This window comes from Cyprinodon variegatus, unplaced genomic scaffold, assembly GCF_000732505.1.
Source record: "Cyprinodon variegatus isolate N-32 unplaced genomic scaffold, C_variegatus-1.0 Scaffold55, whole genome shotgun sequence".
NCBI classification, from domain to species: domain Eukaryota; kingdom Metazoa; phylum Chordata; class Actinopteri; order Cyprinodontiformes; family Cyprinodontidae; genus Cyprinodon; species Cyprinodon variegatus.
The window spans coordinates 1,293,529-1,318,264 of NW_015150508.1; the positions used below are offsets into that span (position 1 = coordinate 1,293,529).

A 24,736-nucleotide genomic window follows, 5' to 3' on the forward strand; every position below is an offset into this window, starting at 1 on the left:
GTATCAGTGTATCTATTTAGTTAGACATTAAATGTCTAAAAATGCAGTTTTTGTGTCTTTTTAAATATATCTTGAACAACTGTATGCAGGACATAATGAATTATTACATTGATTATTTTTCTGATGTCAGCATTTCAGAGCAGCACTCACTGTGTGGTTTGTAGCAGATGGCACCTCCAAGATTCTCCTCACACTCTGTGGCTTTCCAGAAGCCGTCTGTGTCTAGGTACACACACCCTCCACTGGTAGGGTCTGGGAACCATCGACTGAACACAGTGTGGCTGTGGTCGGTCCATCTGTAGTGCAGTCCAGCCTGAACAAAAAGAAACAGTTTGATAGGACTGTAGCTATGGCAAGTTCTTCTCTTTTCAGGGGAGGAGCTGCACCTACGTCTTCGCTAAAAAGACCTATCCACATGGGGGTTCCAGCACGGTGCACCTTCACACTGAGGTGGGACTGTATGAAGGCGTCGGCAATACTTGCTGGATACATGTCTTTACTCTTACAGTACTCCAAAGCTTCAAACCAGGTAATATTTTGGACGACCAATAGGAAGGTGTAGTTTTTAATCTGGAAGGGTTTCTCCGAGATAACAGGCACCTCAGCTGTTTCTGTAATAAAGGAGCAGTAAAAGTGGGGAAAAAAAAGAGATTTGTATTTTTACTGGGATGCAAATTGACTTATATAATGCTTTGCTTCTTTTAGGCACACAAAATACTGTAGAGCTTTTAGAGACTAAATAAGGAGAATCAGCAACCTTAGTTTTGGTGCATGAATGTGGCGGGTAAAACCGTGGCCACCATGGACAAATTAAACCTATTTTTACTGATTTCAGTGTTTCTCTTAAGCAGGTTTATTCAATTTGACATTTTTAATTCCTCAAAGACTTCAAGCAAATGGCATCTTTGGTGGACACAAGAAAATCTTACTTGCATAATGTTGACAAAGGCCGAGACTTTGACTATGAGAGCACGGAGCGTAATCCCAACTTCCCAGCATATCAGAGCTGGGATTATTGATCAGGAAAGCACAAATGACTGCGCTCTCTGGATCAAATCTCTAAAAAAAAAAAAAAAAAAAAAAAAAAAAAAAAAAACAAGCAACAATGAGAATCTTTAGGAAAAAAAGTGTGACAATTAACCATAAAAATATCCCATTTTAAGTTTGTAGCAAAAAGGGCAAGCAGTACTTACATTGAGTTTGACAACCCTGTGCATGCCCAGCAGCAGGGGGTTGAAATTAATATAGGTAAGTGGGCTATTGTCCACCCATTCTGAGTAGCTCTGCTTGGTTTTCAGACCAATCCATATTCTTTCCATAGGTGCCAACTTTGGCAAGAGGGTGTTGATGAAGTCTATAATACATATAAAATAAAGGATATTGGCTTAAAAAGATTGAATCCTACGGAAGACTTTTAGGGCCACTGTAAAAAACAAAAAAAGTTAACAGATCTTTTTTTTTTATCACATTGAGTTTAATAAAGAAAGTCAGAATTCTGAGATAAAAATCAGAATCAGAAAAAAAAAATCTAATTCTGACTTTTTTTCTATATTAAACTTAAATAGGGTAAATAATCAGATTTTTTTCCCCCAGTGGCCCTAATCCTCTTCTGTGAAATCCCTTTTATTCATGTTCAACAAATTAACTTGACAGTTAGAACCACAGAAGATTTCTTTTGCCTTTCTTAAGCAAATATAAAACACTACTTGGTAGAAATATTATGGCAAGAAAAAAAAAAGCCTCACCAGACTCAAAGAAATACTTTTTTACTCAAAAAACAAATTAAAAAACAAGCAAAATTACAGATATGAATAGGTGTCTTATTTGATGTATATTCAAAACTTTAAGCAATAGGGTTATGGTTTACAACACATGCATCAATTAATATGAAGGATAATTTAGACTTCATTGGATGACTAAAAAATACCAACTAAATAAAAATGAAGCATTAAAAGGTCATACCTTGTTCCACCTGATCTGATATAGTCACCAGGGATCCCCTCAAAGACTTGCAGTCTTCATTGGCGTGTTTGAACGTTACAGAGCTGGCATTCATCAGCAGGTAGCACTAGAAAAACAACACAAACACTGTAACCATTAAAGCTTAGAGTTGATCCTCCGGTATCAACCCGAGGGATGTCATGCAGGAACATGTCTTCTAAAATCAGAAAATTTCCCGAGGAAGATGAAAGCATTGAGCAGAGATCTTTCTTTTTTCTGGATCAACAGAGGAGCCTATGATCATTGATAATAATAACCTTATTCCTGAAAGCGAATGATTCATTTCCACAGGGATATCCTTCAGTACCGGGCTTCCCAGGATCTTTCTCCACTGATGTAACGTTATACTTTTCACACACAAAAGGATTTTTCTGCTGGCAGCTTTGATCATGGGCTGCAAGGTAAAATGCGGACAAATTAGCATTCATGAATAAAGAAAAAGAAAACAGACAGTTATTTAAAAATACTAGCGCTAAAATCAGCTGAGTGTGTCGACTATTTTTAGAAAGATTATTGCCAATTAATCGAGGCGACAGTGGCAAATGATGCAGGAGTTCGTCCTGCAACTAGAGGGGATGCCGGTTCAAACCCCAGCACTGTCCGTCTCAGATGTTGTGAGATGGATCTGTAGGCTGCTGTTGCCTAGCGATGATGGTGAGAGGACTTAGTGCACAGCAGCCTCATTTCTGTCAGAGTGCCCTAGAGTATCTGTGGCTACAATGTAGCTAGACACCACCTTATCTTACTTATAAAGCACTTTTTGTTGTATTTTAACAATTTGCTCCAAATATTTCAAATTTCTGTGTCCCTGCAGCCAGATTGAACATTTCCCAAATATAAGAAAATTATGAAAACATCCTAATATCTACAGAGATATAGTAATTTTAACTCAAAGAGAACAGTTTCAAAAATGTTATCACTTGATTTGTTTTAAGATGTGTTCCCTTGATGTTAAATCTTGAAAGGTAAAATTAAACTTTTGGTTTGTAGAAACAAAAATAAATCCTATCCCATCATCATCATCATATTCTAGATGCCTCTATGCTTAAACACAGAAGTGGGGCACCTTCTTCACACAATCTTACTGTAGTTTTATTTCATTTTGATAATATTGTTGTTTTACAGTAAATTAAGTAAACAGCAAGCACAATATTTCAGATACCTGGAAAGGGACTTTGAGGAGTGATGTAAGTGCATCGGCCCAAAAAATAGGAACGGTAAAAATACATCTGGGTGTACCTGAAACACACATTAGATCAGTCAGTGCTGGGATCACTTTCATCACTTTTCATGTTGCTTTAAAACCTAAACGTTAGAAGAGTGTGATTTCTCTTACGTCTGGGGGAACAGCCGCCCTTGGTTTTTCATATCAACCCACCAGTGTTGATCTCTCGACTCTGCAACCTGTTGAATGGTTTCCCAAAACGGAATTAGTCAAAATTTCAGTTTATGAACATAATCACGAATTTAAAACCAAAACATAAATCAAAACTAAACGTGTCAAACTTTCATTGATCTAACTTGAGCTTTGTTTGATCAAGGTGAATAATGTTATTGAACATCATCATGAATCCCACTAAGTCACACTGTATGATGCTTTTTATTTATTTTTTTTATTTAAATCCACTAAATAATATTCATTGCAATGAAAACAATGAAGGAAAATTAAAAGTACATATGAAGCCCTTTTTTTGGCCTTTTCATTAAAAAGCATCTGTGTGTTTTACTTCGATGAACCATGGCTGCAGCACAATAATCCTTCTTAGTTGACATACATATAAAACCCCGGCAGTTAGCAGGGAGATTTTTTTTTCTCTGTATAATTCAACATTTCCAACCACAGACTCTGAAATCAGTGCTTTATATGATAAATTTAGCTTTAATTTTAGGTAAGCTAGACCAGTGTTTCCCAACCGAGGGTACACATACCCCTAGTGGTCCACAAATGCATTGCAAAAGGTACATGAAAATGTGTTATTTCTTAGGGAGTAAAATAAAATAGAGCTGGATCGTTTTTGCTTTCTGAGGAACCAATTAAAAAACAATAAGCTATAGGAGCTTATCAAAGCTGCTCAGGTGTCTTGATGAAAACAAAGTAAAACTAATTAAGTCAGTCTGACTATAGTTTATGTTCCTAATTCATAAAATTTAAATGTGACTGTAATGGAGTTACTCAGAGGAGCTTCAGCTTTATAAATACAGGATTATAATATGATTTTATTTTTTCATATATTTCTATTCCTTACTAACTTTCAGGCAACATAATGTTTTTTTTTTTAAATTTAAGATAGAAAGAACAAAATGCCTTAGAATTAAATGCTAATGCTCAGTGGCACAGTGGGTAGCACTGCTGCCTTGCAGCAACAAGGTTTGATTCCCGGCCCGGGGTCTTTCTGCATGGAGTTTGCATGTTCTCTCTGTGCATGTGTGGGTTCTCTCCGGGTACTCCGGCTTCCTCCCACAGTCCAAAAACATGACTGTTAGGTTAATTGGTTTTTTTAGATTCTACTTAGGTGTGAGTGCGTGTGAATGGTTGTTTGTCATATTTGTCTCTGTGTTGCCCTGTGATGGACTGGCAACCTGTCCAGGGTGTACCCCGCCTCTCGCCCATTGACAGCTGGAGATGGGCACCAGCACCCCTGGCGACCCCAGTTGGGACAAGCATGTCAGATAATGGATGGATGGATGGATCGGTTAAAAGATTAAAGAACATAGTTTTTGGTTTTATAATCAGTTATTGTACATTCCACTTCTGGACAATTGTCAATACTTTTGACTGATAGGAGTCATGGTAAGACAATATACCCAAAGGGGTACACAAGTCAAAAAAGGTTGAGAAACACTGAGCTAAATGATAGATATGCTGTTTACACTCACCGGCCATTTTATTAGGTACACCTGTCCAACTGCTCGTTAACACTTAATTTTTAAGCAGCCAATCACATGGCAGCAACTCAGTGCATTTAGGCATGTAGACATGGTCAAGACAATCTCCTGCAGTTCAAACCGAGCATCAGTATGGGGAAGAAAGGTGGTTTGAGTGACTTTGAACTTGGCATGATTGTTGGTGCCAGAAGGGCTGGTCTGAGTATTTCAGAAACTGCTGATCTACTGGGATTTTCACGCACAACCATCTCTAGGGTTTACAGAGAATGGTCCGAAAAAGAAAAAACATCCAGTGAGCGGCAGTTCTGTGGGCAGAAATGCCTTGTTGATGCCAGAGGTCAGAGGAGAATGGCCAGACTGGTTCGAGCTGATAGAAGGGCAACAGTGACTCAAATAACCACCCGTTACAACCAAGGTGGGCAGAAGAGCATCTCTGAACGCACAGTACGTCGAACTTTGAGGCAGATGGGCTACAGCAGCAGAAGACCACACCGGGTGCCACTCCTTTCAGCTAAGAACAGGAAACTGAGGCTACAATTTGCACAAGCTCATCGATATTGGACAATAGAAGATTGGAAAACGTTGCCTGGTCTGATGAGTCTCGATTTCTGCTGCGACATTTGGATGGTAGGGTCAGAATTTGGCGTCTACAACATGAAAGCATGGATCCATCCTGCCTTGTATCAACGGTTCAGGCTAGTGGTGGTGGTGTCATGGTGTGGGGAATATTTTCTTGGCACTCTTTGGGCCCCTTGGTACCAACTGAGCATCGTGGCAACGCCACAGCCTACCTGAGTATTGTTGCTGACCATGTCCATCCCTTTATGACCACAATGTAGCCAACTTCTGATGGCTACTTTCAGCAGGATAATGCGCCATGTCATAAAGCTGGAATCATCTCAGACTGGTTTCTTGAACATGACAATGAGTTCACTGTACTCAAATGGCCTCCAGTCACCAGATCTCAATCCAATAGAGCATCTTTGGGATGTGGTGGAACGGGAGATTCGCATCATGGATGTGCAGCCGACAAATCTGCGGCAACTGTGTGATGCCATCATGTCAATATGGACCAAACTCCCTGAGGAATGCTTCCAGCACCTTGTTGAATCTATGCCACGAAGAATTGAGGCAGTTCTGAAGGCAAAAGGGGGTCCAACCCGTTACTAGCATGGGGTACCTAATAAAGTGGCCGGTGAGTGTATGTGTTATGCTGTTTATGGCCCCATCTGTCCAAAAGTCATCCTGAAGACCTGAGGGCATTGTTAGAAGTGTTAATCCACTGTAACTGAAGACTTATCATTTGGATCTAGCATTTTATTCATAATTATTGAACCTTTGTCACTCGTAGATTGTAATATGCTGGTTTATGATAATATTTAATCTACTATATTTATGTTTGTTCAGGGTTTATTAGTTTAATTCAGAAAAAAATGTATTAACTTTATTAATGCTTTTAGTTCAATCATCAAAGGATCAACAGATGTAGATTTCAATATTTCGATCACTGACTTGAGAAGTTTAGTGCGACTTACTTCTTCCATCTTTTGCAGGATGGTTGAAGCTGCACTCAGACTGGTTGGGGAAGCCAGTTTGCTGCCATTCACATTGCAGTACAATTCAGCTTCATCAAAAGTTAGTTTGGGCTTCGTTACAAACCAGAACTCAGCTCCATCCATAAAGACAGAGGTCTCATGATGCCCATCTGAAAAACACAAGAGCAAAAACATCCGACTGTCATCTACAACTAAATACCGTACGAGAAAATAAGGAATCAAAATTAAGAAAAAAACCCAAACATCTACAGATAAACTGAAAGCATCCAGATATTATAAAACAACATGGTATTTACCAGGATTGTACCACTCAGGATTCTTTGGTTCAATTCCTGTTGAAGCATGGACAAAGACTGATTTAGAAGCGTTAGACAAAAACATACAGAAGCTCTACACATCTAAGCAAACCTCATTGCAAACTTGTCGGCTTATGTTCAATAATCAGTGGTCAATCGAACGCACTCACCACGGGGAATCTGGCAGACCCACTCCAACCGTGCGTCACAGTGGAACGGCGTGGCGAAAAATGGAGTGGTATTTATGTCATGAAAGAAGAGCAGCAGGTGTGAGAAGGTTCTCTTCATTGACTATCAGAGACCAAGCCAGGAGGAAAAATAGAGATTTTAAATTAGTTTAAAGAAACCATTCAATAAAAAAGTAAATAATTCCATTCAAACTTATAATGATGAAACACAATAGATAAATAATAAAAAATATATAACTTAACTTCGGCTAAAATTCATATGTTTAAATTAACATCAGAAGAGGGAAGGCAGAATAAATCAAACTACTTGAAACGACAGCGTTTTTTGTTTTTGTTTTTTGTTTTACAACAATGAATGTTATCTGTAGCTAAACATTGTGAGAAACAACAGATTTGGTACATTTAATTAACAAAAAACATAAACACACAAAAACCATATTTGTGGGTAATGTAACATATCAGGTCAACCTTGAAAGCAGTGCAGTCTCTGTTATATGCATCATCCTGATGGAACTCATGATGTAAAACATCAAAGGATACCTGTTGCAAAAAATCAGACAAAAATTCGATTAAAAAAAACTCCACATAAATTCAGTGTTTTAACATTTTACAAAACGTATTAATCGGTACGTTTTTGTCATGCGATCAAGGCGTTCAGTAGGATTAGTTCTCAAAGCACTATGCAGTTTTTATGCACTAATTAGATTCAAACTTATACCTCTATTCTATAGAGAAAATGTGAGGAGAATCTAGACTCTCCTGTTTTCTTTTAGCCGTGTTTTCAAATATAAAATGATAATCTAAATAGCTGTCCTTATTTGTTAGTGGGTTTTTTTTTTACCACAAACAAATAAGTACTTCTTTACAGGTGCTGTAGAATAGGTAGCAGACTGGTTCTACGTATCAATACTTTAGGTGGCTTCTAAAAGTTACAACGTTATGAAATTTAACAACGATGTACAGTGGTGGGCTGTGAGGGCCTTCACTATTGGCCTTAAATCAGAAACACTAACCTACATTAAAAGCCTAAACTTTCATTTTCTTCTTTCCAACTGTATACATTTATTCAAACAATCCATTCTATTAATTTTGCAGCGTTTCTCTCTTGGCCGTGCCGCTTCCATTACATTTATCTAGTTGGCATATATTTTGTTCAATGAGATTTCAGCCTCTGTGTGTTGCTATGTCAATCAAATCTGCCCAGGGCCATTAGAATCAGCAGTGCTGGCTGCTTATTTCTTGTGAGGAGCGTTTTCCTCAACCAATCAGATTTCCGACTTTTCCCACAGAACCAGCTAGCGGGCCTACCCCTACGTTGGCATTTTCTGTGCTCTGATTGGTTAAAGCAAAATGCTTACAGTCAAGTTCAGCTAGAGACAATTTGCATTTTAGATTTGGTTTTGTTAAAAGTTTTTACACCCCTCAAAAGGCTGATACTGAATGTAGATACTAAGACTTCCTGCACAAATACAGAGAGATGGATTTTGTTAGTAAAAAAATCCGCATCTCTGGTGAGTGTGATATATTTTATTTTCATGCTTTATGCTCTATTTTATCTGCTAATTAGATGCATATTGAATCTGAACAGCTACTGATTATATAAATCTTGTGAAGAGGTAGAGTAGAGGATTGCGGTTGTCTTAACTGGGCTTCTTGCTTAGTTGATCTCTGCATTCATTTTCACACTAATCCTACTTTCGGTTATATCTGCGCTTGTAACATTTCATATTTAAATACCATTGGGGGTTTCTGCTATTAAAATGCAGAAGTGGTGATTAGGGCTGGGTAAAAAAAAATCGATTTAATCGATTATGAATCGATTTCTTTACATTTTTGTAAAATCGATGTGTAGGGAATGAGATTGATTAGTTTTATAGTGAGGCGCGTGACGTTCACATTCAAATGAACATTCGTGTGCAAATTCCGACCCAAGTAACACACCGCTCAGCAAGCTGTCCCAACTGAAGACTGATGTCTGGAACCATTTTGGATTTAAAACAGCTAAAAATAATGTGCTGGATATGTGACATTAAGGTGACTTCCCACTACAGTAATAATGAATGTGGCCTGACTTCAAGCCAGACAGCTGCAAATATAGCCAACAGGTTGACTGAAGACATTAACAAATGGGGGCTGAACAGCAAACATCCTGTAGTTGTTACAGACAACGCTGCAAATATGGTTTGTGCAGTGAAGATAATGCAGCTCATGCATGTCTGCTGGGTCCTCGTTGTGTCACGTCTGCTCACTTGAGTGAGGCTTCACTTTTTCACTTTTCACAAACAAGTTTGCACTTTTGAGACAGTTTAGTCCACATCTCAAGTTTAAACTGTCTGATTTACAAGTTTACACTTTGTGTTTAATATGACAGGAAAAAATAAAATACATGAGTATTTTGAAACAAAGTTGAACCACTTTCATTATTGTAAAAACAGATCGAATCGAAATTAATCGATTTAGAACTCAATGAATCAAAATCGAATCGATTTAGGACTATGGCAAAAATACCCAGCCCTGGTGGTGATATTATCCTTTTGAGATTTTTGACTGAGCAAATTAACCTTGTAGTTGAATAAGATTAATTTATTAACTATAGTTCATAAAGTACTATACTTTAGTACTTTGTCCACCACTGAATAACTGAATACATGTTACAACCACACAGACACCTTTAGGTTTAAATCCAAGCACTTACTGGTCGGCCATCGCTCCACTCCCAGGACGGATCGGATGGATTTCTCCTGTTAAGGCCGACCCAGAAGTACCGGTCATCACTGTGATGAGACAAAAACACACCCTTAATATTCACAACTATTAACATGCATGTGACTAAAGACAAGAAAATCCCCTTAAGCTGCAAGGATTTTTAAAAGAATGCCATTTCTTTTTGTTTTTTTTCTCAGGCACAAGAGTTTCTAAGAAATTAAACCAAGATAGAAATGCCCAGTATGAGTTCATTTCAACCTTTAAGCTGTGATAAAGCCTAAAGGTTGATTACCTGTATTTATGTAAACCATGGTAAAGGTATGGAAGGAAATAAAATGAAGTCACAGTTCCATCCATATCCAGATCACAACTGATAGAGAAGGCTTGAAAAATGCAAAACGGAGTTACATAAACTTCTGATGCTAAGCGCTTCAGAAGTCAGTGAGACTGTCATGCAGCTGGAGGTGAAAGTAGAGCAGCTCATTGAGGTTAAAAAGAAAGCTCACAATAAACAACTTTATGGAATAGATTTTTCCAAACCCAATATTGCAATGTTTTTTCAGTTTAGAACTTTTAACTTCTGCTCCTGTGTTCCTAAACAATAGGAGTATTGTTTGATGTGGTCGTCTGCTGCTGTGGCCCATACCTTTTTAAGGTTCTAGTTGTGTCATCAGAGATGGTATTCTGCATGCATTGGTTGAAACAAGTGTCTTTTTTTTTAGTCCCACTATTGTCCTACAAACTCTGACTCCCTGGACATTGTCTTTCCCCCAGATCATGTCATGAAAGAAGAGCAGCAGACCCAGTAAACCCAAAGACTGGTCCAAATGGCTGAATGTTAAAATCTAAGTGGATTAAAAGCGATTACAAATACTCAGACCAGTCCATCTAGCAGTAACTTCTGCCATGTTCCAGGTAACCTCATTCATCTTTTTTTCACCCCTCTGATGCATGTAGATACATAAACAAATAATTGGCTTCTGCCATGTAATTGCTTGAGATGTATTTGAGTTACCAAGCAATCATCTGTGATATAGAAGAAGACATACCTGATTGAATTTCTCAAAATGCCGTGCAGGGCTGTCATCTCCTTTAGGTTGGTGAAACTGGGAAGGTTGGCTCCCAAAGCCAGACAGAACCTCCTGGCTTCCTCCCAAGAGCGTTTCCTGCCAATTCGCTCCCCATTAAACACCTGGTAAGAGAAGGAAAATCAATTTACAAATTCTAATGCATTTTAGAAGCTAGAAAAGGTAAGACGAATACAGATTTGATTTTGTTTTAGTACCGAGTTTACTTTAGATTTTTATATGGCAGTAAAGAATCGGTAGTTGAGCTAGTGTTTTGGGAACAAATGTGCTTCCTTTAAATTGTAAAATATATAATAATAATCAAAAAAGAGTCTGCATAACCAAAAATGTGTTGCATGCACTGCAGCATTTTCTTATTTTATTGACTTGCCTTGTAGCAGTATTTACTTTCTGGGCCAGACATCCATCCATTTGCACAGGTTGCATTAGGGTTTGGTTCTGGTTCTGGTGGCGGAGGTGGCTTTAAGTCTATTCTACATATGGTCCCGGCTTTGAAAAGAGTACAGTTCTTTACCTCCCATTTGCCCAGAGGTTTTGCTGTTGAAATCACAACACAACCTCCGTCCCGTTCTAAAAGACATACGTTTGGATAAAAAAGGATTAGAGCACTGGTCAAATGTTCACACACAAAACAAATATATATGAACAAGAAGGCTGAAAACACAAAAAAATAACCCAGCATACACATTTCTTCTCGCCCCTGAGCTATTTTTAGTAGCCAACACAAAATAATAATTTTTACTCTATCTAGGCTCATTAAGTTTTCTCAAAATCGGACATAGAGTAATGCAGGTTTATACCTCAGACTTAAATATTCCAACAGTCATTCTTTTGTTCTTTATTACTTAATTAACTATTGCATAAATAATGGCAAGATCTCATCTCAACATCGTATATTTTGCGTGAACTGTTAAATCAACACAGTCTGAGCTGGACATTAGGCCTGTGCTTCATACTCACCAGGTTGAAACCAACCCCAGTTGGTATATGGGACCACGCCCGGGGATTCATTTGGGTTCATCCACTGGTACTCCCCTGTGTTCTTGATGTCCTGAAGGCCTATCCAGAAATACTGAGGGTCTTTGCTGATTTGCTCTGCCAGCAGACGGTTGATAAAGGCTTGCTCAAACCTGAAAAGGAGCAGGACTTAAGTGACTTTCTCCTGCCTCAGGCAAGACACCTTCGTTTTGAGGTTTTCCAAATGCTGTAACAAGTGAGCCCCCTTGCAATGCTAAGGTTTAACACAATGCCACATAAAAAATGTCATTCAATTCTTCACGTCATTAAAAAATATGTTAAATAAAAACTCAAGTGAAAACTGCTGTAGCCTTTTTAATCCAGCCTTTTTTGCCCTCCTATCTTTTTCATACTTAATAACCGTCCTTTTTCATATTTTGTTCCACTTGTACCTTTCTATTATCCCTTCATTCTATTCATATCAAACATATATTTAACCAGTAAAGCCTGTTAAGATTTTCTGTATATACAGTAGTAGTTTTCAAGCACTCATTGTGCAGAATAAATACTTTTACCATTCGTTTCAGTGATAGAAGAAAAAGATAACCTGCAGTACACAACAAGTGTGGGAGGGGCAGTGCATTACTACTCTATACAAAGAACAAAACTCAACAATTTTCTTCGGCATCTCCTTAAAGAACCGTAAACAATGAGCATTCCATGACTAAATGTTGAATTAACAATAAAGCCGTGACTAAATACCTCATTAGAAATAGATACTATCGACTCTATAGAGGGACGCCAGTGAATACAGAGCAGTCTTCAGTTGCTGTCCCCCAATTGTTTTCCAACAAATGTTGGAATCAGAAAACAGACCCAAAAAGACTGAGCGATAAACAGTGAAGCTCCTAACAGTACATTTCATAAACAGGCTCATGGGTCAGGTCACCATGATGTCTATCATAAACTCCCTTGTATAGAACACTGTTAACTATATATCTCAAGCACAGTTCTTTAACAGGTGGTCCCTAACTTAAAGAACATCTTCAAATTAAATATTGGAGGACTTAAAGTTCAACATGAGTGTCAAACCTGACAAGAAGAAGCACCAGATAGTATTTGTAATGTGGTTTTAATGATGTAACCAGGCCCTACCTGTTTCTTATAGTGCCGTTACAGTGGTCTTTGAAGGGCACTTGTTCGGTCTTCACTAGATAGCAGGAGTTGCCGTGTCTCCTCCAACCCTTGATAATTAAAGTATTCAGTTACAATAAATATATTTTCCATACATTCGCAGTCCTTTGCATTAACTAGATCATGAAAACATTAACATCAGTGTTTCTTCTTTAGATTATTATATAAATAACAATCTGAATGCTACTAAAGGTCTTAGGGTTTGCATAGCAGAATATGAAGATGTAGGACATATATTTAATCTTTTGCAAACTTGGTTCAGAAAGATGATACTTACGGCCGTATAATTGCACCCAGGCTGTGATTCAGACTCATTTAACTCTCCCTTCTTCTGGCACATGAAAGATGCCTTTTTTGAGCAGTCCCCCACCCGCCAACCATGAGTCTGCAAATGTAAAACATGTCTTGTTTGTGATGCTTCTAAAGAACAAAACTTGTGTCTTCATCACACATAAATAGGAAAAACAAAACAGAGCAAAAATACCAGCAAACCTTGTCAGAGTAGAAGACACAGATAGGACCTGAATCATACGGGACGGGCTGGTTTAGGTCCCAGTAGGTGAAGTCGACGGGCTCCTGGTTGGTCCATTTAAAGATGGTGCTGTTTATTCCATTACCAATTAGACCAATCCACGCACCAGCAAAGGTCCCATCTGTAAGTTACAAAGAAAGAAACCCAATACTAAAACAATTGATGCAAATAAGCTTAGCAAAAGTTCAGTGAACTGTAAAAAGAAAAATAAGGGTTTAAAAGAGAATGTTTAAATGAACCAAGCAGTTTTAAATAACATATTACAGGCAGATTGTTTGGTAAGCATGTAAAATGAACCTGGACAAGTTCCACATGCTGTAAAAATCCCTTTGTTGAACCTTATCTCTCTGGTATTCTCTTCTCCTTTCTCTCCATAAACCTTCCTGTTCTACTGAATTCTTGTTCTGGTCAGTAATGCTGTTTGGTAAGTCAACTGATGAAATCTAGTGAGTGTTTTTTGACCCTCTGAGAAGCCTATTTTAGTTTGTTTTTGGATTAATATCTGCTATATATGCTACATGAAACCCTTCTTCTATTTCTGTATAAAAGGTAATCCCCACGCATGACTCCTTAGCCTCCACGCCTAACAGTTTGAGATCATTTTTTTTAAGGAAAGATATTCTCAGCTTAAACTCTGTTGCTTCTTAAATAGAAAAAAATGCTTGTATAGTTTCTCTTTAGAGGTAAACTGATGGTGTCCTTCACCTTTGACAAGTCAGGAGATTTGTAGTCTTTCCAGACTCAAAACCCCGCCTTCAGATTCTTTATTTCATAACTCCCAACTTCTTATTATATGGCTCCTAAATGAATTCAATAAACAACTCCAAAGCTGTTTTAACTGACTGGTGATTTAAGAACAACAATGTTGGCAAGTCCAGTACCTGTGAAGGTTGTGTGTCTAAAATTTGTACTTAGATCACCTCTTCAACAAGTCCATGAGCTTTTCACAACAAAGAAAACATGGATAAGAGTAACCAACAGTTGTAAAGAACCTAAATAATTGCAGAGCATGGGGAATTTTACCTGTAGGGAAATATGTGCTGATCATCTCGATGTTGTCAAAAGAATGAAAACTAGCCAGCTGTGCTCCTCCCTCGGTGGTTTTACAGTACTCTCCAGCTTCTACAAAGTTTTTCTGTTCATTGATGTCGTTTATTAACTTATAACACCAGCCGTTCCATGGCAACCAGCCCTCTTCACACACTGTTTCCTTATATACAAAAGGATCTGTGAAACGAAAGAAAACCAAAGAAATAAAAAGGTATGAGGACACAACAAAAGGTTGGAAGTGTTTTCATTGACTGTAAAAAGTTGTTTTATATAAACACACTGAAAACAGAGATTTGAGCTGTTAGTAGTATTACATCAAAAACTAAAAGGAAAATTATCAAAAAATCTTCTTGGGAATTGGAGCACTGGTAAAAATCTTGTTAGAGTTTCGATCCACGTCACAAGGGTTTTAAAATTACAAGCACTTTTTGGACTTTTTCCCCCCCCTGTGCAGTTATGTGACAGTTTAACTCAGAAGAACAAACAGGTTCTATAAAGCACACGCTTGCTTTAACCAACCTGTGGATGCAGGCAGGGAGGCGTTCACCGTCTTCTTGCAGATGTAGGGCAGCCGTTTGTTGCATGACTCTGACTCATACTTCTGTTTGGAATTCAAGACGCCGCAGTCGGACTCGATAAGGAAGGAGGTGAATGGCATTCCTGTCACAATAAAATTTACAATAAAAAATAAACACAGTAATATGCACACAACATAAAGAAAAGCACTCACATACCAAAGAGAAAAAAGAAACGTTCGTTTGAATCACAATATTTACACACACTGTATTAGAGTCTAGAGAAGCTCTTATTTTTCATTGTTTGACATTAAATACAGAGGAGAAAATCTTCTACTTTTATTGTTTTTCTTCTTAAAGTAACAATCCACCCTAGAACTGAAGGTCAGCAACACTGAAACATGATAAATTATTGCAGCCATTAGGAGTTTACAACAAGAAGAGGCCTAATTCTTAACATTCCCACTAACACCTCCCGCAAATCGAGAAAAAAAAGAAATACAATTGCTGGCAGCTTTGGCAAAGCAGCCCATTCATTGCTATTAATGGTTTATTCAGCAACACTAACAATCCCAGTAGCACACTTTGTACAATAACAAGGCACACATTGCTACTTTGCAACACTAGCTATATTGTTTCACTGACTGATGCTGTTGTAGGAGAGAAATGCACAGCAGACCACAACAGGATGAGGCTTTCTGTGTGGAGTGTTTCCAAAATAAACTGTGATATGCAGGCTGCTAAACATTTTTCTCTGACCCATTTAGCTTTAAAACACAAAACACCTTTACAGCAAATGCGTTATCATTTACAATGATTTATATTTGTATTAGAAAAAAAACAAACAATATATATAAGGTCTTACTTTCTTCCCACTGCAAGACATAAAGAGGGGAGCCGTCTGACCATTGCCATCCCTGAGAAGTGTCTAACTGGTGAAGGCCGATCCACATCCTTTCAGGCATTTGGAGAAGACCTTCCAAAACTGCAGTGCAACATCACAGCAGTCAGCAGGGGCAAACATAGTGCAAAAAGCATCAGATCCAAGATGTCTAAATCTTTTGATTTGGTTCATTTAGTCTACCAAAACCTTGTAAGCTCAGAGTGCAGACCAGGAAGCAGTCGTACATTAGAACACCTCTCTGCAGCTTCTCTACTCTCATCCACTCATCACTCCATCAAGACAGTCTTGCCCACGACCAAAATCAAATAAATTAGAAAGAATCCTAATAAAGAATGACAATCTAATTAAAATAAAAATGACTCTAATCTGGGAAAAAGTTATGAATATTAAATGTGTTTTATTTAACAAGATATTTCTCTTTAAAATATCTGTTGGTCAATGACTTGATTTGTGATAATCACATTGATTTATGTTACCTTACAGCAGGGGTTTCAATCTGGTTCCAGTGTGGAACCAGAGTTTCTTTCCAACCAAACAACAGCACACCAGACTCCATTCATCTCATCAAGTCTTCATGTTCAGATTGGACTCACTTAATGAGATGACTGGAGTCTGCTGCTCTGTTGCTTGGATGGAAAGAAAACCTGCAGCCACACGGCCCTTTCTGGAACCAGATTGACATCCCTGCCTTACAGAAACCTGGCTGCAGCACGAGGATTGTGTAAGCATATATGAGGCCACTCCCTCTAGTGATTTAAACCTTAACAAACCCACAAATTCTGGGCGAGGACGAGAAGTAGCAACAATATTTCGGTCTAACATACTGATTACTCCAAAGGCAGTTAATAATTTCAACTCTTTTGAACATTTAACCTTAAGTTTCCCTCATCCAAAATTCAAAGCAACAAAACCTCTTTTTTTGAAACTTTGTGTTGTCCATCAGGTCCAACACAATCCCATCTTCATACTTTGGAGCTTGTGGTGACATATGGCATTGCATGTGAAAAAATAACAGTTATTTCCCTGACAACACTGTCCTCCCTGACCACTTTTTAGTAGCCTTCATAATTACTTTAACAGGGTCCCAGATGACTTGTTGAGTTACATACCTATATCTAATCTTCCTCTCTTATGTAAAATCATTGAGAAAATAGTTGCTAAAGAGGTTTGTGACCGTTTTCACCATTATTAACTATTTGAAGAATTTCACTCTGGTTTTAGAGCTCATCATAGCACTGAAACAGCTCTGGTGAGGGTCACTAATGATATTCTCATGGCCTCTTCCATCTATAGTTGTCCCTTCAGATCAGTGCTACATTTGATCCAGTCAATCATAATATTCTTTTAGAAAGACTTCAATATTTTGTAGGAATTAAAGGAACAGAGCTAGACTGTTTTAAATCTGATTTATCTCACGGATTTTAGTTAGTTCAAGTCAATGATAAATATTTCTTATGTTGCAGGGTTAGCTTTGGAGTACCACAGGAATCAGTGCTAGGTCTAATTCTTTCTACTATATATGTGTAACCAATTGGTAGAATTATCTGAAAGCATGGAGTTAATTTCCACTGTTTTGCTGATGATACTCAGCTATATCTGTCTATAAATCCAGATGAATTAACCCATAACATAGACCAGGGGTGGGCAATTTTTGTTCTCTGAGGGCCAACTGTATGCTCTCTCTTCTGTTTCTCATTATAGTAGCTACATCTTTTCTGTTCCTGTTTGGCTGTGACCCCATCCTGGAGTGAAATATCAGCTGTGCTGCTGCCTTCAACACCTTTGTTTATAGATATTGCCAGTTTTCAGTGTATTCATGTTACTCTGACTGTTATTAACTGGATGTGCTCTCTTGTATCCTTTGACATGGGAGCTGGCTCGGAGCTGTTTAGTGTGAGTCGGCCTCTGCAGATGGCCGCTCACACTGAGCCTGGTTCTGCTGGAGGTTTCTTCCTGTTAAAAGGGAGTTTTTACTTCTCCACTGTCGCTACAAGCATGCTTAGTGTGAGGGATTGCCTTCTAGTCAATGAGTCGATGCAATCAACTGGTTTTCCTTAGAGAGAAAACTTTGAATCAATTTGACTGTATGATCTGGTGAGCTGTAAAGTGCCTTGAGATGACATGTGTTGTGAATTGGTGCTCTATACATAAACTGAACTGACTTGAATCTGCCTGGCTGTGTGTTTCCTGGGTGGGGCTGCCTGTAGAGCTGGTTGACGGTTGCTTTGAACCCCAGTCGGCCTCGGCAGATGGCCGCTCACACTGAGCCTGGTTCTGCTGGAGGTTTCTTCCTGTTAAGAGGGAATTTTTCCTCTCCATTGACGCTACATGCATTATTAATGTGAGAGATTGCTGTTGAGTCAATGAGTCGATGCAATCAGCTCGATTTTTCTTAGATAGAAAACTTTGAACCAATTCAGTTGTATGATCTGGTTATAATATCTCTGTAAAGTGCCTTGAGATGATGTGTGTTGTGAAATGGTGCTATATAAATAAACTGAATTGAAATGTTCAGCTGTCAGCATGAAAATAGCCCAACTTGTTCTTTCTGACAAGACTCGTATGACAGATCTAGAAAACTGAGATTTAAGAAAATGTCTCTGAAACAAAAACAGCAAACTCATCAACAAGTTTCATTTTTAACAGCAAATTTCAGAGTTGTTGAAATGAACAGAAGACTTTCGGTATGATAATTACCACTTCCCTTTTTGAGGTTTAAAACTATTTAAATGGGAGAAAAAGAGGGAGGCTGCAGCTTTTTAAAGAGTTTAAACAATAAACCCTCAATAAGGCGGCAGAGCAGAGGCATCTTTTTCTTGTGCTCCGTTTACTTTAAAAATCTCTCACTGGGCGTTTACTGTATCACTTAAAGGTTTTGTAACATATTTGTGGAAATTTTATCTTATGACAACTAAAATATAAAAAGGGAGATGGGGAGAACAAAAGGAGGAAGTAGATAAAAGGGTTTCCGACTCGAAAGGCACATAACATGTGACTGTAAGCTAAGCCTCCAACAAAAGTAAAGAATAATCAAAGCTTATGATGAGGCAGAGGTCTTTGTTCATAGCAAGATCACAGCAATAAGGCAAAAATATATTGGTTATTATAACTTTCTTTGTATTTTGTCTACATGCTCAAAGATGTTAGGTTTGGAATCCACATTATCAAATGATCATTGTTTATGGTTTTCATTACTACTAGCTGAGAAGGTGAGCAGTAGGCAGGGAGGCGGGGCTACAAAAGAATCCGTCTTACAGGCTGTGGAGTTGAGATCGTTCTCCGACACACTCAGAAGCTCAGCTCCCTGACTGCGACATGAATGCAAAGCTTCATGCCATGTCACCGTGGCGCCGGAAACAAACTCGTAGCAGGGCCCCCCGGGTGGGCCGGTGAACAGGGTCTGGCAACCCTCCTCTGAAAAGTGACGGGCACAAAGTCGTTAAAAGCACAGAAACAGAGATCACATATGTAGTAAGTCTGGAAACAATTATCCACTAGGATTTAATTTGATTATCTAACAGAATAGATTCCTTAAAATGATAAAGTAAAAAAATAAAAACAATCAAAAATGACAGCATACCAGGTAATAGACAGTTCCCCCACTTATTCTCATGGTCATAGTCTGAGGATGTGGCACACCAGGAGAGTCCGGCGACCTCTGCATCAGCAATACATCCATGATGCCAAACATTGTTGTACTTGAAGGGGAACTCGCATGGAGCCCCCGCAGAGTTTCCTCTGGTGGTGTGGACAACTGCACAGACAAGGGAGGAGCAGAGTCACAAACCTCTATGGTAGCTTGAACGTTACATCACAACGATGACTGTGAAATTCAAACCCAAAGAACAAAAACAAAATTCTGTTTCTATTTAGGTTTAAATAGCATAGTTTCACATGTGAAATAAGAACCCACCACACTGTGGTGGAGATGATCAATTTGGGGAAGATGCAACATGAGAGGCTGCAGCATGAAAGGCAGCAGGAGGCTGCAGGGAAATGCAATCTGGCACAGCAGTGATTCCCAACTTGGGGGATCCTGGAGCCCTATTGGTGGGTGGCAGGGGGGTCGCTTTGGGGCTGCAACTTAATCCCAGATAGGACATTATCATATTTTGCAAAAAAAACAATAAATAAAACACAAAGATTATCAAAAGAGGCAATTTGCCTTTCCTTGCTTTTAAACACCATGCAATTTGTGCAAAAGTGTATACTAACTTTACTTAGTATCCTTCCTGTTTTCTTTTAGAATAAAGAAATATGTGCTTCTCAAAGTGATCAATAAACAGATGCAGCTTTCTGAATCAAACACTGTGATAAAAATTAAACATAAAAGCACAATTTTAAATAAGCAAGAAAAAAAGCACGTAGCTTTATGTTTTTTAACAAAAATATAACCCAGAAAAAAACGATTTACTTGCATGTTTTTATGGTCCTCTCTCACAGTCAAAGTTTAATTCAGAGAATAAGGACCAAAAAGCAAAAACCAGACTCTGAAAGTATCTTCATCAAAATCATCATCACTTCAAAGACGTCCCTAAATGTGTAACCCTTGTTGAAAGAAGAAACACAATACAAGTTTTTCTAATTTTGGAGAATCGGTTCTGCTCGTATCACTTCTCTCTTCTTCATTGCAGACAAGCTGCACACGTCGGATGATGAAGCATTTTCAAAGGTTATGCAGTAAGAATAATCCCTCCTACTCTAAGTGCTTTCTCTGTTAGGTCTAATTTGATTGGTTGGTTCACTCAGAAATGAGAGGCTTTGTTTGACACGGAAAGATGTTGATGCAGACAACGGTCCTAACATTTTGAACTGAAAGGTGTTTTTATAGCAAGATCTGGTTCCTTTGGGTCCAGTTTGGTCTGCTCTCTTTCATTCAAAATTTTTTAGGATTAAGGGCATATTTTATAATCCTATTCATCTTCTGAAAGCTGAGTTGCAGTATATTCCTTCCTGCACTGATGTTGCACCAGGACTATGAGAATTGATCAGATATGAAATTTGGGGGCAGTTCCTGATAACATCTGAGACTTTTAATCAAAATATAAGAATTTTTCTTATATGCTACTGCTGTCCTGCTAAATGAAGCATAATGGTAGCTGCCACTTTAGGGCAGAGTTGTGTTGTTGTGGCTGGGATTTGTGGTTGGAGTTAGCTATTTTCTCTTCTAACGAGATCAACAGAAACCGTGAAGATTTGGAAATATTGATAGAATAATATATATATATTCTTATTATTTTGCTTGAGAAACTATTACTGCTACATTCTATAGGTTGGTAACAAGCATCACTTCTTGTAGGATTGCCCAAGAAAATTTTACTTTGTAATAAAGATAAGCAACATAGCTCAATGTAGATCAGAGTGGGGATCATTTTAAGGCTGATCTATATATATATATATGTTATATAAAATCTAATGATATAGATGTTGTAAGCATTTATATTTTTGTACTAGTGGGATCAGATTACAACAGAATATCAGATCATTTCCAATAATGCACCATAAAGCATGCCAGGCTTATTATTCTGGGTAATATCATCTTCATGGCTTTGTTTAACTTTTTTATGTTACATGAGTCATCATATTCATACACAGGGCAATGTTCATGCAAGGGAAGTAGAATCCATGTAGCAAACTAAGTATCCAAAGGAAATCCCCCAAACCATTTTACTCTCTAAACCTGAATTCTGATACATGCAATCCTACAAAAGGTCAAAGTGATAATGATGCAGCCAGGTAACCAGACAGGCCTTACTTAAAATGTGTCAGAACCAGTTTCTTTGCAGAAGAAACTGGTTCGGACACATTTGTTTTTTTTCCTCCAGGCACCTTACAGAGATCTGAAGAAGTTATGTTGATGTTCAACTCAGGAAATAAATCCTATAAGTAAATTAGATTTGCAGCACTTTGTGCAAAATGAATTTTAACAATATTTTGTTCCTCTTCCTAAATAATTTCCTGAAGCTTCAGGCGGTCGGGTGTATTGTAAGCTACTCTCCTGGTTTTGTGCAGGGGGGGGGGGGGACACTTACCACGATAAGGAACATGGCAGATGTTGTTTTGGGATCCTCCTCTAACCCAAGTCTCATTAGAATCCCTTCTTACTACGACTTTATCTTTGCTGACCGTCAATCCCATTTGATATACAGTGAACACTGATCCACCAAGGCAGCGCCATGACAAAGGGAGGCCGGCGCCGCAGTCAACCAGGGAAAGCATCTTCGATGTGACGTTCAGTGCCAAGCAGAGAGACGTTCCCATGTGGAAGAGCCGGTCACCTGAACCCCACTTCCATAGCTGGGAGCTGTTGGTGGAGTTGCAGGAAGCAAGGCTGAACTCTCTGTTTGGCTCCGTCTTTATGCATTTACCCGTGGTGGAGTGCTCAATGGTAAAAGCATCTTCATCTGATGATGAGATAGAAAAAAAACATAAAAACATTTTTTGCTGTCCTTTAAATACATTCATCTAAAAATACTAAAAAACAAACAAACATAAAACAAAACACAGGTGCATTTTTCTGTCTATGCAACACTCAGAGAAAGAAACGACTTTAAGGTTGATTCCTCCTCCACTTATCTGTCCTTCTCTGCTAAGTTAATGTTTATCTGGATTTATGTGCTCTTCCTCAGTGTGTTGCACTTTAGTGGTTTCTTTAGTCGTTTACAGTGAAAACTAAACCCCTATTTTAAAATTTGGTTTCACATGATGTCATCTTAACCACGGCATAGCCTAGCTCTCAAGAATTCTCTGCATAGTAAAATTATAGCAAGATAGACATTAAATATGAGATACTAAACCAAAGAAAGAAGATTATGTTTATCTATGATTTTCAATCACCCAAAATTTCTATATTGAAATCTGGTTAAGAACACTAAAGAGGTGTATTAGTTATCTACTTAGGTAAGTTTGATCTGCTCTGGTCAGTATTTGGTATAAATGGGGCCTGAATGTCCACAGCAAATGTAAAAAGGAACCCATTTCTCCTTGTGCATGCTCTGTTTAAAATTTCCTGTTTGCATCCCTCATACAAGCTTACTTTCCAAAAGAAGATTTGACATTTTTCCACTATGTCAGACATACCACAGGTAAGTGAAAATGGGGACGAGCACGTAGGACGGCCTTATGTAAACATATCACCAGAATGATTGACAATTAGGAAGACCACTTATTTTGATGATCCACCCGGAAAAAGATCCATCCTCCACTATACCTTTAATCGTGAATGTGATCGACTGGAATGCAAAAATTATGATGTACAAATGACATTAGTCTAATTAAATATATAAAATAAATATATAAAAAAGAAGTTGCTTTAAAGTCTAGTCACAGTTTTTAGGATCCTTTATATAGAAGGAAGTATAGTGCATGACTCACAAACTAACACGAGTTCATGCCAACAACATGAAACCGAAAGGTAAAATGAGGACTTGTTCGCACTCAAAGCAGAACATAGATCAAATGACATAAACATTGAAGTATTGAGGAAAATGAGATCTGATGTGAAACACATTGAAAACACCTCTGGACTTCATATATTTACCATTTACTTCTGAAAACCTGAAAAACGTACAAATAAAAGATGGGAGTTCTGTTTAAAAAAAAAATCTTATTTAAAGAAAAAACATTTAAGTGAAATGTATATATATATTTCTTTACAGTTTAAGATATAAAGAAAACTGTATAAATCTACAATGTACCCAAGCAGACTTTCTAAAATAGGAAACAGTCACTTTGCGGCTTCACATGCTGATTTCAGTAAATTATTTGTTCTTTAACAACTTCACTGCAGTGAATATGTAATAAAAGAAAGGATCTCGTTTCATTAGACCTGGATTATAATTTTAATCCGGAACAGCAGTGTTGTAACAAAACAGACAGAGGTTGGTTTTGTCTATACTGGTTACCAAACAGGTTATTTGGCCTAATTTCTGCCATTGTTTTTTCTCCAAGTTATTTTCCAACTGAGCTGATTGTAAAACAGCCCGATTTTAGTGGTAAAGGTTGGATAAAAATCGAAATGTCGCAGATTACTTACCGTAGTTTAGAACCGATGCGCAGGCTGCTGGGTGGACAGATGTCCCAAGAAGCGTCAACAAACAAAGGCAAAGTTTCAATGCGGACACTGTCATTTTCTTATGTCCTTTTTGGCGTTTTTCCTTCTAAGGCTTCATAAATTCACTATTTTATATGTCCGAATCCAGAGCGGTGAATCCGAGATAGACGATAAACGAACTCCAGAACAGAAAGTGACCAACCAACCACCCACATCAACCTGCTGTCAGCTGTGGTGCTGTCAAGCTCGTGTCATCACTTCCGGTTATGGCGTATAAATAATTAAAAAAAAAAAAAAAAAAAACGGCGAAAAAGTCTACCAAAATATATATATATATATATATATATATATATATATATATATATATATATATATATATATATATATATATATATATATATACTAAGCGTGATTCACAACTAAGGAGAAAAATAAATAATATAAGGTGATGACTGAGCTATATTTTCAAAGATAAAAATTACATAAATAAAAAATTATTACTGAAACCATAGCCTATTAAATCAATAAATATATCACATATTTGTGTTGGAAAAAAAAAATTCTGTCCCTGAGATTATGTAAAAGTGTCTTTCAACGAGCGTTTTGCAACATAGTTGCAACATCTTTCAACATAGTTGTCTGAGCAATATTGAATACTTTTAATCTGAAGTTAATCCATTTCCGGTTTTGTTTTGCCATCAGTGCTCTATACTAAACGATTGTACACAGTCACACCCAAAAACCTTTTATCACATTATACAAAGTGCATTCTAGACCAACCCCCGCCCCCATTTGCGCCATATATATATA

At 37.9% G+C, this 24,736-nt stretch overlaps 1 protein-coding gene across 1 annotated transcript in view; it reads right to left on the minus strand.

Moving 5' to 3' along the window:
- The window catches only part of LOC107082546 (lymphocyte antigen 75-like), a 31,091-nt gene extending 6,936 nt beyond the window's left edge, over window positions 1-24,155 (minus strand). Inside the window, exons 1-26 of the mRNA XM_015371294.1 lie at window positions 23,909-24,155; window positions 21,906-22,277; window positions 19,454-19,627; window positions 19,129-19,287; window positions 15,835-15,954; window positions 14,974-15,114; window positions 14,428-14,631; window positions 13,365-13,525; window positions 13,150-13,257; window positions 12,834-12,922; window positions 11,682-11,851; window positions 11,092-11,291; window positions 10,683-10,825; window positions 9,623-9,701; window positions 7,396-7,467; window positions 6,910-7,030; window positions 6,740-6,775; window positions 6,423-6,592; window positions 3,338-3,405; window positions 3,164-3,240; window positions 2,259-2,395; window positions 1,963-2,068; window positions 1,194-1,354; window positions 930-1,059; window positions 391-611; window positions 151-313 (exon numbers count right to left, since the gene is read on the minus strand). Of these exons, the coding sequence (XP_015226780.1) occupies window positions 151-313; window positions 391-611; window positions 930-1,059; window positions 1,194-1,354; window positions 1,963-2,068; window positions 2,259-2,395; window positions 3,164-3,240; window positions 3,338-3,405; window positions 6,423-6,592; window positions 6,740-6,775; window positions 6,910-7,030; window positions 7,396-7,467; window positions 9,623-9,701; window positions 10,683-10,825; window positions 11,092-11,291; window positions 11,682-11,851; window positions 12,834-12,922; window positions 13,150-13,257; window positions 13,365-13,525; window positions 14,428-14,631; window positions 14,974-15,114; window positions 15,835-15,954; window positions 19,129-19,287; window positions 19,454-19,627; window positions 21,906-22,277; window positions 23,909-24,002 (3,676 nt within the window). The 5' untranslated portion in view covers window positions 24,003-24,155. The remainder of the gene's footprint in view (window positions 1-150; window positions 314-390; window positions 612-929; window positions 1,060-1,193; window positions 1,355-1,962; window positions 2,069-2,258; window positions 2,396-3,163; window positions 3,241-3,337; window positions 3,406-6,422; window positions 6,593-6,739; window positions 6,776-6,909; window positions 7,031-7,395; window positions 7,468-9,622; window positions 9,702-10,682; window positions 10,826-11,091; window positions 11,292-11,681; window positions 11,852-12,833; window positions 12,923-13,149; window positions 13,258-13,364; window positions 13,526-14,427; window positions 14,632-14,973; window positions 15,115-15,834; window positions 15,955-19,128; window positions 19,288-19,453; window positions 19,628-21,905; window positions 22,278-23,908) is intronic.
- Window positions 24,156-24,736: the final 581 nt, after the last annotated feature.